This window comes from Lagopus leucura, unplaced genomic scaffold (genome assembly GCF_019238085.1).
Source record: "Lagopus leucura isolate 7727_CA_CO unplaced genomic scaffold, USGS_WTPT01 Super-Scaffold_100159, whole genome shotgun sequence".
In the NCBI taxonomy this organism is placed as follows: domain Eukaryota; kingdom Metazoa; phylum Chordata; class Aves; order Galliformes; family Phasianidae; genus Lagopus; species Lagopus leucura.
In genome coordinates, this window is record NW_024962335.1 from 18,404,483 (window position 1) to 18,421,952 (window position 17,470).

Consider the following 17,470-nt stretch of genomic DNA (forward strand, 5'->3'; position numbering starts at 1 on the left):
AAATGACATAGTCATTACAGAATAAATTAATTAAGCTTGCATAAGGCAGTTTTTCCTCAATTGTATAGAAGTCTTTATTGAAATATTAACTACTGAGATTTTAGAACAGAAAATACTAAGTGTGACTTACAGTTTTGTGTTGGTTTTTGCTTTGGTGTTTGTTTCCCCCCCCTCCCCCCCCCCCTCAAGCATGCAGAATAGTTAATATTAAGGTATTTTAGAGACTGAAAACAGTGCCAGATAGAAGATTTACTGTATAACCACACAAAACATTTGGGCATTTCAGTTACAACCCACAGATTTCTTATCCTCTCGTTGTGTGGATGCACACCATTCATATTTGCAAGGTTTTTCATTAGAAATGCACAGGGTTGAGGTGAAACTGGATATACATACACAGGTTAGATTCTGCTGTTAAAAACAAGCACTTAAAACTTGAGAGACGGTATCATTTGCAATAACGTCTGAATCAATTTTAAAGGTAATTGCTGCTTTCCTCTTGTTTCTCATTAAGCCAATCCTGGTGCTGCAAAATTGGCAACTTCTTCAAACCAGTTTGTTCCAGAAAAAGCTGCTCCTATCTAGTTGTGACAGCCTGCTGCTGCTAGTGGAGGGAGGTAGGTTAAACCAACAAGCAAACAGTCCTCAAGGGGAAACCAGCACCTACTGCCAAAACAGAAACATTCCAAGCAACCACAAATCTAGCAGGCGAGTTTATCAAAATCCAAGTGCTCTATATGCCACCTTCTAAAATGTAAATAAGTGAAAAACAGATGAAGAATACTATCTGTAATCCCCCCTCTGAAAGTGTTACAGGCCAGTTTTTATGCTGCAGTGCATTGACTTTCTTGGAAAGCACTGCAGAGCTGAATTAAAATATTTCAGCTGCTCTGTGAAATGGCTCATTGTTTTTGCCGTACATGCCCAAGCTTCGAACATTTCAGATATCACATACTGGACTTCATCTCATTGTAGAAGTGGACATCAGCCTTCACAAATTTAAAATACCTTAGCAAATTCAGCATGGAGAGTTCACATTCACATCCAACGCTGTCCAACGCATTTTCTTCAACATTGTAATTATAAGCAGCATCATAATGGTAACAAAGGGAAATACTGCTATTGCAGGACAGGCAGTATTTAAGTACTAGATTATTAACAAAAAACACCTCACTGCCTTGCAACGAACACGCTTAAATGATGCAGAAGCTTCCAGCAATTATGCCAATTTTCATTGCTGGCTGTGGTGAGCATTTCTTTCATCAAAATTAAAATACATTCCTTCCAGTTCTGAAATTGTCAAGTATTTCCAACTTGAATTCATTACATATCTCCTAAATCTAAGTACACAAGATGAAGCTATAAGCGAGGATTTTTAATATTCAGAGACATTCTCCTATCATTCTCTCTGAGCAGCGCAGCAGCTTAACAGTAACATGTTGAAAGAGGCTTCAATGCAGTCCAGATAGATACATTCTACTGAAATACCTTTACTATCCAAAAAAGAAAAAAAACATTGGAATAAGAAAAATTGTTTTGCCAGAAAATGTAAATGCCAGAAAAGAAGATGTATCTCTCACTGCAGTTGTGAGCGTGACACTGCTAGTAGTCATTCGCTTTCACAGAGAAATTTCATACAGTCTGATCTTATCTTTTAGATTTTTTCATCTACTACTGGTTGACAGTTCAGTAGATGCACAACAATGCCTCTACTATCAGAGAGAATACTAAGAAAGAAGGAGGCACAAACAGATGATCATTTGGGCAGTTGAAACCAGTCACACAAAGCCCTTTTGGAAGACGCTGAAGAAATTGGCTCTTTTAACCCTTTGTTGAAAAGATAAAGCTTTTACTTCATTACAGGACATAACTTATTCCATTCAGTTCCCCCATTTAGTCCCAACATTGATTTACTGTTTTAGAAAATACCATAATATTCTCATAAACGCTAAGCAGATATGTTTTTTAAAAAGTAAGCCTAAAAATAACTTTGAAGAATCTGAACCAAATTAAGGGAACCAAGCTGGAAGCTGTACTGAGGACAATATATAAGTCTTCAGTCAGAGTACTTGCGAGAAATGTCATCAAAAGCAAAAACACTAACACAATTAGGGATCTTCAGCAAGTTCATCTTACTTTCTCTTGAATGCTCAGATGAAACTATGCACTTCTTTCTTTCACAGCTTTCCCCCCATTCTCAACAGGATAGGATCACCATCAAATAACAGGAAGCTGCTGATCAAGACTTGAGAGACCAGCCTCCCCGGCCCTCACTTTCTGAGCCAGTAGCCTACGGCAAGCAATTCAGGTGCCTGAACAGATGTAACCTGATCGAGGAGGAAGGATATCCTGCCTGGCTTCCAGATACTCTTCCAAAAGGAAACCAGCCTCCTGTGGATTGTGCAGTACATCTGCTGGCCCTGGTTTGAATATTACAGAGATTCTAGAAATTCACAAGTGGCAGAAATGATTCTAGTTTGGACAGCTGGACCTCACCCTGTCTGCTCTATTTCACACTGCTTTGCTATTACAGCTTCTGCAGCCCATTTCAAATCACCAGTACAAAAGGCTGCCATGAGGCATACAGAAGATAGCTCTGAACAAACTGCAGTCTGCAGCTCCAAAAGAAAACACAATTCAAACAACTTTAATTTCAAAACACAGAGCTATCAACTTCATTGCAGTGCTTGCTGCATCCAGTAGTATTCTGCTAAACTGAAAGCTGTTGCAAAGTTCTGCTCAGTCCAAAAACTCCTCAACACCTCTCCGTTGTGTTTCCTTCCTTATCACCGAAGCACAAAGCCCAGGAAGCAGATTCCTAACAGAGAAAAAGAGGGATTTAATATGTACTTACCAATAAATCCTGAGTATTTACAAAGGCACGCTTCCAGCCTGCACTGGAATTAATGCTATTATGTAACAAGCACTGCCATTATTAACTTGGTAATCTTTTAAGGATTTCTAAATTAATTTAAAACAAAAAACTTGCTGTTGACAGAGGCAATGGAAAACACAAACAGTATCTGATGAAAATTCCCACTGACAATTTTAGTTAGTAAGAGGAAAAAAGAAGGTACTTGCTACTTCCTGTTGTTACCATCAGGGAGGTATTAGAGCTCAGCAGGAAGTCAGTATTGGAATAAAAAAGTAAACATTCAAGCCATTTATTTATTAGAGCAAAATGACTACGATTCCTAATTTCTGTCTATTGTGACTACTTCCCATATTCAAAAGCTTTTTCATATTAAAGCTTGAATGCCACAAGCAGGATTTTTGCATCTATGACAAAATAACTCTTAATAGCAGCACAGAAATAATACCAATTCACTATACCAGATTAAGTTCATAAAGTTTAGCTTTGCACTTGAGAGAGGTGTAACATTTCTTCGGAGTGTTGCCAACATTTTAATACCTTGGGTGAGATTCACCCATCTGTGTGTCAGTTTACATGAAGAGCCCTTCGTAGTCAGTGTAGACCTAAGTAATGCACGTAGTTAGGTCATGACTTGTCTCATCCTAAAAGCAGGTATCTACATACGGCCAAGTGAATTGTATCTTAGAAATGCTCTACTTCTTTCAAATAATCACAAAATTACAGTATCATAGGGGTTGGAAGTGACCTCTAGGGATCATCTAATCCAACTCTCCGTTAAAGCAGGCTCAAAGCATACTAATACAGCCATCCACTATGGAGCACTCAGATGAATAGCAAGAATCCCTCCAACAGGAACTACAGAGGAAAATACTATGCATATTTACTAAGCATTGCTTATCCAGGTGCAGATGTACAGGGGAAAAAAAAAGTCAACTCAATCTAAGCTAACTTCTTTGTGTTCAGTGTCCCATGGCACTGCTTCAAGGCTTCAGAAAACAAGATGACCACCTTTTCCCATACCCTCATCACTTCAAAATGATGAAGCTAAAAACAACGCGTATACATTGAGAGCCTCATGCAGACTACGCAGTCTCCAAGAACCAGCATTATGACGCACCAATGCTCCTGCTACTTGGATAGTGCATTAATATGAAAGTTATTGAAAGAACTAATAAAAGTGATCCCTTCTGAGTCAGAGGCACTCTTGACTGATCAAGGAAGAACAACAGTGACTTCAGAGCCCATGGTACTACTTGTGGTCTTGTTTCATACCTCCTAATATCCTCTCTTGGTGCAACCTGCCATGCAGAACTGAAGCATGAACTAAATTGTGCTGACAGATGTTAACATCTATTGCCATTACAGAAATCTAGCCTTCGTATAGTTCTCTCTGTACAAAGAACAAAGCTTAGGGAAATGAATCTCCTACCATAAGTGGCCTTCACAAACATCACTTACCCATTCTTTAGTCTGATCTATTTCCACCCTCTAATGCAGTGTTGCCTGATAGGAATCATCACCTATTAGTTTAAACAATAAAGTTCTGGAAATAAGAGTTTTGCCTCCAAAACCAGTTTGGGAATGAATGACGAGTATGTATATACACTACTATTCCTGTTTTTAACAATCACAAGAGTTCCACCACAGTTTTGTGATCCTTAACCTACCTGACAAGAATAATGACAAATGAACAAAATACTTTACAAAGCAGAACAGCTATTCTGTTAAAGATCTGAAGGCAGATATCATACAAATGATAGCACCTATACTGTATTCTCAGTAATTTAAATCAGAAGAAAGGCAGCCAAATAAAAGCCTTATTAAATCCAGTCTCATCTGAATGGAACTGGGGGCAAGGAAAAAAAAAAAAACACAAGAAATACCAACAAATTGGAACACAATACAATCCTAAGTGTTGCTAAATTAGCTTTAAAAGGATTTTGGATTACCATTTAAAAAAAAAAAAAAAAAAAGAAACTTCCAAGACTACCCAGAGTACACAGAGCTCTTGTACAAAAGGTGGAATGGAAGGAAGAGGACAGTCAGTCTGTTCAAGCCATTTGGAATGCCCATAAAGTCTTCCCCATGTTGCCAAAAGAGCTGCTAGAATAATTATTTCTGGAATTTCACATATGTAGATTTTTGATTTTTTTTTTTTTTTTTTTTTGAGATAGCACTCGGGTTAGTTTTAAAGCTAATCCGTTTTTCACTTCTTGCATAGAGAAGGGACTTAGGAAAAGTTAAATAGAGAACTTCTCAAAAGAGAAAAAGTTTCTTTAACACTTGATTGAACTATTCAGTTCAAGCAGGGTGTTGGTTCAGAGAACAGCTTTCTAGCCAATGGGTTATAACCCTCATGGTCCCACTGATGGAAACAGAAAAGTAGTTAAGGCCAAGCACTGGGCAGCTGGTATGGCCAACAGTTCACAGGCATGAGTGAGAACAATAGCTACTAATACACGTTGAAAGACCCCCTGAAGTAAGGAATTAAACTACTGAGGGCTAAAATTCAATTGCTTAAGCAAGCAAAGGTGTTCCTGGAACCAGGATTCCGAACACACCAGAGCACTGTATCTGCCCTTGAAATGTGTTCCTGGAAGCCTGGAGGTAGCACATTACCAAGGTCTTGCTGTTAGATACTACACATCGTGACAAAGCTGTATGCTCTTCTGGCAGAGCTTGTCTGCTAAACAGGCCGTCTTTATCTCAGCTGACCCACTGTCCACTATAAAGATGATTCAAAGCCCAGTATAGATAGATTTGCATACACATACACATATTTCAAATCACGCTATTGCTGTATAGGCTGATCTTGCACCCTATTCATTTCCAGGATTGGGCCTGTCAGCACTGGTCTGTTTGACAGAAGCACTGTACCTTATCTTTAAAATCAGAACCTTACTCCCACTTTATAAACCCAATTTTCCTCTGCCAGCAGTTCTACAGCTTACTGCTTTTCCTTCTTCCACCCTACTCACTCCCCAGCTGACAGCAGTCCCTAACGAGCATCAGTGTCGCAAGTACTGGTACTGCAATTTAGCAGCAGTGTCATCTGATCTTCCGTTGGGTTGGCTCACAGCATCGCTTCAACATCAACCCTGCATATCCTTAGCCACAGTGGCTCACTAATAGATGTCCAGAAGTGAATGAGGAGGATAAAATGAACTTTTAAGTTTATTATGTGCTTTCTGAACTAAAAGTAGGTATTCTAGAAAATACAGATGTTTTTTCCAAGCAAATATTTAAAAACAGTCCTGATTCTTATTGTGTACAGTACAGAGATGTGTTTCAGCTCACTGGGAAAAACATCCAGCCACATCTCAAATTAAGTAAGCCTTTAATTTCAAATAGTATTTCAGCTACAGTTGAATTTTATTTAAATAGTACTAGATTCACCTAAGAGACCAGGCAGAAAGTGGAATGCACCATTAAAAAGGAGAAGTAGTGAAGTGCCACTCACTCACTATCAGAAGTGGGAATCTTCCTACAATCATCAAGCAAATGGCTCAGCTCTCCTGTCCGTGCACTCGTGCTTAAGGAGAGTTCAGCTCTGGAGTTGCAGAGTTCTGTTTTTGAAATGAAGACGTGCCTGTGATCGAAGTCCAGAGAAACAAGGGCCCCAGAATCCAGGAGTGCAGTTCCAACTGCTGAACTCTGCTCACTGTCTGGCTTTTTCCAAAGCTCCCTGAGAAACAACGTGACCCCCAAACTAACAAAAACTACACAGTTGGTCTGTCATCAATCCTCTATCACGTTAACAATGAACGTGTGGCAGCATACAGTCTCGCCACATAAAATCTTCAAATAACTGTTTATATAAATCCCTATTCTCCATTACTTTACACAATTATTTCCTGCTTTGTTGAGAAACATTTGTTTTATACTCTTTCCATCCTTTAGAAAAAGGAGTTTAAGTAGAAATTCAGTCAGCTCAGCTGTAACAGTGAGGTTCAAAGGGTACAACATGTAATGGGATATTAGTGGGAAGGTTCAACCTCTACTGCCGTCCCATCGGCATCTGCCTCTGGTGTCCCAGGCCAGTGTCGTAAAATAGAAGGCATTACTTTCAGAGCAGTCTTTGTATTTTAAGCAGTAAATGACTCCACAGCTAACTAATTGTTGAGGTAAATTTCAACAGCGTCATTGGGACATTTTTATGACCTTTAAATTAGCCAAAGAGACACACGCACGCATACACACAAAAGCACATTTAAGCTGTTACAGCAGATGAAATTTAAGTAAGAGGCAATAAATCCATTAAGAATTTTTAATAGACAAATGTTCTGCTTTAAGTACTATGGGAAACATCAGTAGGAAACTACTCAAGGGAGTAACAGCAAGTATTTTCACTCCAGATCACAAAAAGCTGGCAGAAATCACACTGCCATTTGCTTTTCCTGAACTAACAGTGGATGTAACAACTCCCTGCTCCCCTAGTTCATCCAAATCCACAGACAGCAGTTCCTTCCACACCACTGGAGCAGACTTGGTTCACCACTACACTGCAGGAAGGAAAGTTAGTAATCAGAACTTACACAGAGGAACTGCCTTTTAACATAACTGCGATCTCAGAAACAACACAATCTTTGGCTTGTTCCCTCCTTCCCTGCACATTATTCTGTATTTTCACAGGGAATTCCAGCTGCATTATCAAACCCACTTCATTCAACAGTGCTGATAACCAAAGCCTAAGCAGCTACTAGAACTCTACATTTTGACTTCTTTTTCCATTAATTACACAGTAACCAAATCTTCGTTAACATTAAGAAATGATGGTATTATTCATAATTCAGCTGGATCATAGGTTCAGCACATACACTACAGGGCCCAAATTAAAAATACAGTCACATTGAAACTTACTTTGAAATTCAATTGGTCTTGGTTTTCCCCTGCCTCATTTTCAGATTAGGCATAATAGGGAAAGTACCGGCCTCTCAAGTTTACTAGAGATGGGAAATTCCACTCAATAGCATGGAAATTCCTTATAGAGCATTTTAATACAAGCTTGACACCACTGGCTTTCCCTGCACAGAAGAATGTCTTCTTTGACAATACTACATTCAGAAGAGTTTCCATGAAATTTCTTCCTTACATGTAACAAGCTGGTTAAAATGGAGTGAACAAGGCCGTTCTATGGCGTAGATAAAAGTCAGCAGGCGAATTCAAAAACCCACTGCACAACCTGCCCAGCTCTTCAGTATGCTTCTGTAAAGAATAAACTGAACTGAATTAGGTTTGTCCCTGAGGATTTAAACCTTTTTTAAAAAAAGTGTCTCAAATTGGACTATTCAGAACTTGGTACAGTAACTTCTAGACAACTTCCAACTCCACTGGAGTGGCTACACGACTACAGAGGTTTTGATGCTCCTCTGATGTATCTGGTGGCTTCAGTGTTCCTGTCACCCATTGGATAGTTAAGGAAAAAAAGCAAGAGTGTAAATGCACATCTATAACACATGTTCTTTTCAAAAAGACTTACTCCTAAATCTCCTTAATTTTGTTATGAGTTAAAGAATTTATTTCCTGATGGTGCCACAATGGAAGTAACACTTGTAAAAGAATGCATAGAGGCAACCACATATGTGTATGTCTGTGGGAGTATGTGTATATATAAATAAAATATGTATTCTCTGTAGCACTAAAGATGGAGAGAATTCACTTTAATCAAGCAGCAATATGTGAGATGAAATGGAAATAAACATATGTAGCAGGCAGATCAAGACGTCTTAAATCTTCCTAGACTATCAAGAGCTGGAAGAACAATAGAGCTTCACCATAAGAAAGCTCAAATGAAGCTATTATGTCCTTCAAACTCACTAATAAGGATCCTAACTATCAAACCTAAAAAGGGAAAGATCATGTTACATACAGAAAATTAAGAAAATATAAGATATTTCAAAAGCTATGTCTTCATTATAAAATGAAGTGATGGCATCTCAAAGTCCAGATGACAGCAGATGCCAAGATCAGCTGAGAGCCTGAGGGTTTAAATCTATCCAGAGAAAGACTGAGCATGGCACATATCAGAACATGGGATGCCATCTGCATACATGATGGGATATCAAGGGTTAGGTTTTCATTCCACACCTTGCAACTTGTATCGGTAACCAAGCATCTCTAGGCATTAATCAGCTAAAATACAAAACACGAACAACACTGAAATCCTTGTTTACTACCTGAAGTATTTATTCCTTAATTAAGAGCAAGCATTGAATGTATTTGAGTTGTTAGTCTGGACACTCCTCAAGAATTTATATCCTAGGAGTGCCCAAGCATTACATGCTTTAACAGCTTCATTAGATTAGTTTGCTAGTTGGTTTGTCTACAGATAAGGCAAAGAAGAAACACTCCCCTCTATTATTCTGGTTATTGACACTAGGCAGATTTAATTAGTACAATTTAATACCTGCATAAAATTTCATATGTATTTCCATGCACAAGTTCTTCTACACATTAGGTCTTTTTATTTTTTAATTTTTTTTTTTTTTTTTTGTACAGGCTGAGCCAACAAGAAACAAACACCAAAACGTATTTACAGCATGAAGCAAAACTAATAGGCTTAAATAAAAAGAATCTCAACCAAACTTTGGTTATTATGGACCTCTGAGAGAATTTGGAAGAAAGCATCCTTGTCTCAAGGATTTTTTCAGCAGGACCTGCCCAAGGCTATGATCAAGACAACAAGAGGAAGTTGTCTGGTTGAGTGACCAGAAAGAATCTGCTCTCAGTTAACATTTGCAAGTCACACTGATTTCTGCAGTTGTTTTGTAGTAAGTGACCACCATGCAGCCAGTATGCATGCTCAACAGCCTGCCAGGTGATGGTAGGCGTGTGATTGTCGCATGATCTGCAATCACCCAACGGCAGATCACCCAATGGAGGAGCACATGCCATTGCCCCAACCAGAGGTACACAAGAGCAGAACAGAGAGCACAAAAACCCAAAGAGTTCAGAGGTAGAACAGGTAGTCTCTCGCCACCCAACCCAGCCGTTAAGATCAACAAGATGTCACTGATCAACCCGCAGACCCCAGGGGCTATCAGGACATTCCGGGACCCACGGTACTGACTCTCCCCAACTCATGATCCCTTCACTAGAATTCCTCTCCTCACTATTGCTAACTTCCCCATCTTCCCCACATTCCTTAACTCTTCAGACTTTGTAGTTATCTAGTTGGTTAACATTTGACCCTGCTTATGTCTTTATCTCGCTCCAGGTATGCGTGTATATATATGTGTGTGTGTATCAAATCATTTACTCCAACAACTGGAGTGAGACAAGCCCTCACACAAAAAGTTCCACAGAAGCCCAGTGGTGTTCAGACACTCCATTATGAACACTCTACTACTTGGCCAGTCATTAAGCACCACTCAGCACAAAATTTGGGTAAATGGTGGATTCCTAATCACAGCTTCCTTGTATACACTGATTATTATTTGCACCATCAAACAATGAAGAAGGGCCATTTGAGAAACAAAAGGGAAACGTACAAGAAGTTAGCCAAGACTCTTAACAGCAGACAAGCATCACATTTGCAGACTCACTCTTGCAGCATTCCTCCTGCTTCATGTTTGTGCCCAGCAGCCTGTAGTTTGGCAGTGCAACCACAAAATACATCAACTACATCAAATAAGTTGCCAGTGGCAATTCAGAAAGCAAGCTGAGAGTTTTCCGGTACTAACATTCCTGAAATCACACAGTTGTCTTTGCAACACTCTATACCTCAGAAATACCAGAGACCAGAAACTCCCAAGTATTCTTCTCTATAGAAAAGAAAAAAAAATTATTTCCAAATGGAACACATGTGACAGTACAGAGCATATCTATGCTGCAGGTGGCCTCACCACCAGGCTACCCCTGTGGGAGGAACACCGACTTACATATACCACAGGAAACCCCTTGTGTCTCGACACCTGGCATGGCCGCTGTGCACACTGACCTGTGCGTCAAGTGTGCAACACCACAGCACTCAACTCACTCAAGAGTCTCAGGTTTGAAAGATTTTTCCTCAGCACGCCCTTGTTAGCTGTTAATAACTTTGCAGGGAGTGAGCCAACAATCTCCCAGGTTGTCTTTCAAGACCAGTTTTAGTAAAGCAAAAGAGCGTTTCTGCTTGGAAGTGGTACACTGAAGACAAAACGCTGATAAACAGGAGCCCACACATCCAGACTATACTCGAAAATCAGTTTGTTTTTAGCTCCCAGTTTCTCAGTTGATGTGGATATTAGCACAGCACGACGCGCCTTCCCAGAGCTGGCGCACTGAGGCATTTGTCAAATCAGAGCCTTTCCTTTGTTCAAGCCTGACTCCCTCCTGCCAGTCTTTCTCCAGGCATCTTTTTGTGCCTGGTACTACTCGGCACACGTGCATAAGCAGCCTTTCTGTTTACCTTTCAGGAGTTTTTCATAGTTTGTTATTCTGTTGTGGCTCTTACATCGGATACTGCTTCTAGCAAACAGCTTCCTTGCTGCTTATTTCGTCAGTGTAGTCACAGTATCTTATAATTTACATAACATGAAGAATTTATCGTCCAGCATTCTAAGCTTATACTCTTCTGTTTATTACTTCAGATCACTTCTCATACATATTTCACGCAACATATTACTGGTTGTAACAGATTTACACTGTTTTGTCCCTTCTTCTGTATTCTGAGACTCTACGACTTCCTCCATAACACATTATTCCTCACCATAATCAGCTTTAAGGTGACACTATTTTTTCAGAACCTAAAATAAATTTACAGCTGCTTTACATCAATTGGAAAACAAAGCAGCCAATACACACGTAATTAGCTGGTATACATTCACTTTAATGTAACCAAAACAGCAACAAGACCTAAGGAATGTGACAAAGACTGCAAGATCTATACAGGTTTCTTTTTCCCATTGGACAACTAACAGTAGGGTGGAAGCACACAAATAACTAGAAAGAAAGTAGGATAAAAATGCGGTATGGCTGTATACTTGAAGAACAGAGAGAAGTATACATTGTGCTATTCATTCACACATAACCAACTCACATAATCAAAGAGTGAATGGAGGTATCAGTTCACTGCTGCTACGATTCATTGTTTTAGCTGTCCTTTGTCCTCCTGTAAGCAGACGTTTGAACGGCACTCATCTTTTTATTCTTAAGATGTAGCTCACTTTATGCTCAACGACATACTTTAATTTCTGCTATATTTAAGCATAACATCTGGGAATTGAGCTATGCTGTTCATGACCTCGAAACTCCTAGGATGATCACACGCTCCCACAACCTATGTTGCAACTCCTGAGCTGGCAGCATCTCTGCCCCCATTTCTCATTTCCAAGTCCCATCTTGAAATATTCCATCATCCACCAAAGTTTGAGCTTTTCACGTTCCTCCTATGCAGGAGTTCACGGCTCTGCTCTGAGATGTACAAGCAACGGCACCTCCTGGATCCGACAAGTTTAAATACACCAGCTTTGAGTCTCACCGACTTCCCCCATTCTGGAAGTTCTGATGAGACAGCCTGACTCCTACCTAAATTAAATGTTAAAATTAAAGGCTGAATGAACATACTAACGCAGACATCCACGTCGAGGAAGAGGCTCAGCGCACCCTGCTAACAAACATCCCAGGCCTGACTTTCTCAGGTAAACTCGAGCAAGGCTCCAATTGTCCCAAGCATTCAGAGGGTTTTTTTTTGCATACAACCGGAAATGGTTCAAGCTGTACTCCTTTGTATCAGATGTGCTAGCGGGATAGTAGAGACAGAAGCTACTGTGCCTTTAAGTACAGGTACTTAAAAGGACAATAGGCCAATACTTTCTTAATAACAGCAGTCTGGAGTTCCTGCTGCCTTCTGCAGGTAGAATTTTATACTTGAGCTCACAGTGCATATCCCAAAAAGCACAGCCACATCTATCCTATTAACTCCTATTATGAAAACCAAGATTCTTTCTGCCTCCCCCTCTGCACGCAGCATTCTCCAGGACCTTCCCCGCTCTGATTAGAGGACGCTTGCGGGTACCCTTCCCTAGGATACAGCCGCAGGTCGGAGCGCTCCTCAACCATTTCAAATGCACTCGTAACACGAGCTCCCACAACGGGAGAGGAGCTCCCCAAAACTTATTCACTGTCCACTGAGACACGAATCAAGTTTCCTACGGCCGGGGGAGCCGCCCGCGGCGCGGTGCGGACAGGTGCCACCCCGCCGCCCGGCGGAGCGCGGCGCAACAAGGTTGACATCCGCAGGACTTCCCCGGGTCGAGGTGGGAAATTCGAACGAAAGAAAAGGAACGCCGCCCCAGCCCCCTCCCCCCTCCTTCCCCGCCCACCATGCTCCCCTCGCACCACCCCGTCGCCTATCGCGACACGCGCGTCCCCAGCGGCCTTACCTGGCGTGCAGTGCAGGGGCGAGGGGCCGGGCGAGGAAGGGGGAGGCGGCGGCTCCTTGGTTGGGGCGGCGGGAGGCAGCATGAGGTAGCGGTCGGGCTGCGGCAGGCAGCGCTGGCACACGGAGTGGAGGCAGGGCAGCAGCTTGGGCTGCCGGCTCTGGATGGGCTGCCCGCACACGCCGCAAGTGTCCAACAGGTTGAGCGGGGCCGCCTCCCCGCCCCGCTCCGCCGGGCCCTGGCGGCTCTCGGCCTCGTTCTCCCCGCTCAGCGTCGCCGCCCCCGTCCGATCTACCGGGCACGGCCCCCCCCCGGCCGCCGCCGCCGCCGCCGTCGCCGCTACCGTAGCCGTCGCTTCTTCCATTGTCCCGAGCCGGTCGCTGGAGCGCCGAAGAGATGCGGGGCGGCCCCGCTGTCCGCCGCCGTTCGCCCGCCTTCCCGCGCCGACACCCCACCCGCGCGCGGCCCGCGCTGTTTGTGTGCCTGCCCCGGGAGGAGGCTGCCCCGCCGCGCCACACGGCCAACGGCCGCTCGCGCCCCGCCCCGCTCCTCTCCCCCTCCGCGACACGCCCCTCCCCAGGCCACGCCCGCCGGCTACGTGCGGCTCGAGCTTTCCCGGCCCGCCCTCGCACGAACCAGCCCCCACCCTCACGCAGGCCCCGCCCCCACAGGGCCCCCCGCGCCACATAAGCCACGCCCCCATAAGCCCCGCCCGCTGTAGGCCCGCCCCCAATGTCTCTCATCCGCTTTGCCCCGGGGCTCGGCTCTGTGCGCGGTCCTCGCCGCCCATAAGGAGCCCTGCACCCCAGCGGCCCACGTGCACTTTGTTAAAGACTTTCGACTGCTTCAGCCCACGTCTCCTCGGCTACTGATCAAATGGCTGCCTGCTCATGTGGGGCAAGCGGTTGGGCCAGAGGGGCCTCAATCCTATCAGAGAGATTCTTGCGGTGGTCATACTTCAACCCCACTCGATGTGTGGATGCTTGTGGAAATTTTAGCCTGTGTTCAGTTTGGCCCATGGCATCAATGCCGCTGTTCACAGGCACATCACCCAACTGAATAGGCAATCAGTAAAACTTTAAAAGTACAGTTCTAGTTTGGACGCACCGTTTTGCTGAATCAAATCCTTGAACTTAAGTACACATGCAGACATAAAACATCGCTTACATATTGGTCATGGGTCAGTCATGGGCTGATTCAAGCTCATGCCAGATGACTCAGTAGCCCACTTCCTGGCAATCCCTTCTAGATCAGAGATAAATGTCATTCCTGCTTCCAAATACCAATACAGCTATACCCTCTCAGCTCTTATCTTGCCAACACACAACACCAGCAGCACTTCTCCAGAGCACCTTCTGCCTCCCGACCCAGCTCAAATCCTGTCCTCCTCTCCTCACTGCCATCTTCGCTGTCCAGCACTGTATGATGGTGTTCTGCTAGGTCCTTGTGATGGGAGCTAATGTGCCAAGAGTGTGTAAATGGTGAATGATGAAACAGGTTCAGGAATTAAAACTAATGATGACAGCATGAGTTCTGTAAGGTGAAGAAAAACAACAAAATTGCCACTGGGATAGGCAGGTGATCACTGAAGTGCATTTGATTAGTTTTAATGGCAAACGATTGGAAAGTCAATGAATAATATATTTCTAATGAGTGACAGGAAGCCATAAGTTAATCAAACATTTCTGCAACTAGAATTAGCTGTTTATCCAGTAGAAGGCTGGACAGCAAAATAGAGATTATCTAAAGGTACAAAGGCCACCTGCAGTGGATTTGAGCAGGTGCTTTGTTGGAAATCATATCCCCACACACCACTTGTGTCCCAGTGATTAGTAATATATATACAATTTTGTTTCCTGCAAAATTTGTTTGCTTGGAATGTTTGCAAAGCACACTTGAACTCTGCTGTAAAATCTGTAATCTCATGACATCCAAATAGCATCTGTTATAAAATAAATGTTTGAACTTTTATGATTTGAATGTAGAGCCCTGCTCTCCTTGCTGTTAGTGAGGGAATTTTACTAGGAGTACTCAGGGCAGGAGCAAAAAGCGGTAAGAAAAGGCATCCCAATATATGCAGCCATTCGCTATAGGAAGACAACAGAGTGAAGAGAAAAGCCTTGGAGTGTAGAACTGCATTTCTCAAACAAAATCTGGGAACAGTTATTAAAATGCTGCACCCCTTTATGCCAACCTGGCTGCATGGTTTTCAGACCACAGCCACACTACACTGCCTCTGGCCATCAGGGTATGAGATACACTCTTTCTACCTCACGCTGGCAGATTTTTGGTTCAGGTACTGCTGATAAGCAGACCTAATTGGAGTTGAACGAGTATGGAAAATTTGCAAAATAGTGCAGAATCATTCTATGTCAGCATGAAGAGACATGCCATATCAGGAACTACACCAACTGCCCAAGAACGTGAATGCAGAACAGTTGTAGCTGGAAATCTACTGATAAGAAAGAAAAGTGGCACATACTGTATGACCATTAAAGGAAGAAGTTGGAATACCAGCCAACTATTTTACATTATAAATATTTGCAGCTGATAGAGTTGGTTGAGCTCTCCTACATGGCAACAGGCTGCATGGTGGCAATCTCTCCTTGAGTACGGACACCTTTCAAGGTTACTCCTCAGTGTTGAGAGACCCCATATCTGATCCTTACAGTGAAGCAAGAGACATTTCTATGCGATACAACATTCATTTATATCAAGCCTAAGTGGCATTGCATACACTTCAGGCTAGCTTAATTATTAGGCCTGTAGTAAGTAGTAGAAGTTTCAATGCCAATTAACCATCCATCATAGAGTGTTTGACTGCCACTTTTGTTTAATCAGTAATTCTGTTTAAATAGTGGCTAATAAATTCTTCTGGTTAACTTCACAAGGAGAAGTTGTTTCAATAATTCACCTGTGACAAAGATCAGTGTAGCTGGCAAGATGGCACATTCAGTCGCTGAGCACTTAGGGATGCATGGAGCTAACCCTTTGTCAAAATTCTTGGAAGAATGGGCACATAAACATTGGGATAGCTAGAATAAAGTAGAGGAATGGACAAAACTACAAGAAGGAAAATGAAAGACATTAACAAAAAGGGAATCATATGCAAGATATTGGGAACACATTTGGAAACAGCAAGTCAGGTAAGGAATGTAAAGAAAATGAAGTGAGAATGTTATGCTATAAGGTTGAACAAAGAAAGCAACACAAAAATCCTACTATTCCTGCAAATAGAACAATTACAGAAACAAATAGGGAAGAAAAGGAAAAACAAACTGTAGAGGGCAGGGTAGAAATAATGATAACTTGCATCCACAACCCATCAGATCCTTTAAAGATCCTGTTCCTGGGAGGTTAGGATGAGGATATTTGGGATGACTCTGATCAAGAAAATGACAAGGATGAATTGGATGTTTCAGAATTTTTCAGCAGCCTCTAATTCATGTAACTCATTTGTGTTGAGTGAATTTATGGTAGTTCCTATTACTAAAACTGAGTTATCTGCCAAGACGCCAAGGAGGTGACCAAAAGGGCCATTCCTTGGGATTCCCTTCAGCTGGCTAATTTGTGCAGAAAATGTAGGCATAAGCCTGGTGAAGATGTGATTAAATATCTGTGGCATGTCTGTCTAACCAGAGGAGATTGTATTGTGTTAGAGCAAAAAGAGGTAGATGGCTTCTGGGCACTGGGAGTGTTTTTAAGCAAGGGATCAGGCCCTAACACTAGATCATGTGCTATAGATAGTATGTTGGGCAGGGGGCACAGATTATAAGGAATGAAAGGAGCCCACCAGTATACAAATACAATCATTAAGCAAATTATCTGCTGCCATGACAAAGGCAACCTGCTTCCAGGTTATGAACAACAGAGGTGCACATGGCAATTACCCTACAGACCTTTAAGACATTAAACCACTAATAAGAGGAGTCACTGCTGTCCTGAAACTATACATCATTGCAAAAAGAGATAAGATAAAGAAAAACATAGCATGTGACATGCAGGAACGACTAGCCTTGCCTTTGACCCAACCCTGACCTGGGCAGAACTGAAGCACAACACTGCTAATTATGGTTGAGAAATGTGATAGGAAAACACTTCAATTGGGCGACCCCATACTGAAGTAGACAGCAGATAGGCTAAACAAGTACAACAGACTCCTCAGAATCCCCAGCATCCTATCTCAAAAATCCTCTAATAGAATAATGGATTTCTAGGATCGATGTAGTGAACT

The 17,470-nt window shown here is 42.4% G+C and overlaps 1 protein-coding gene across 1 annotated transcript in view; it reads right to left on the bottom strand.

Moving 5' to 3' along the window:
• TRIM24 (tripartite motif containing 24) overlaps positions 1 to 13,637 on the bottom strand; it is a 56,524-nt gene extending 42,887 nt beyond the window's left edge. The window contains exon 1 of the mRNA XM_042889666.1: positions 13,240 to 13,637. Within this exon, the coding sequence (XP_042745600.1) occupies positions 13,240 to 13,600 (361 nt within the window). The 5' untranslated portion in view covers positions 13,601 to 13,637. The remainder of the gene's footprint in view (positions 1 to 13,239) is intronic.
• Between the last annotated feature and the right edge of the window lie 3,833 nt (positions 13,638 to 17,470).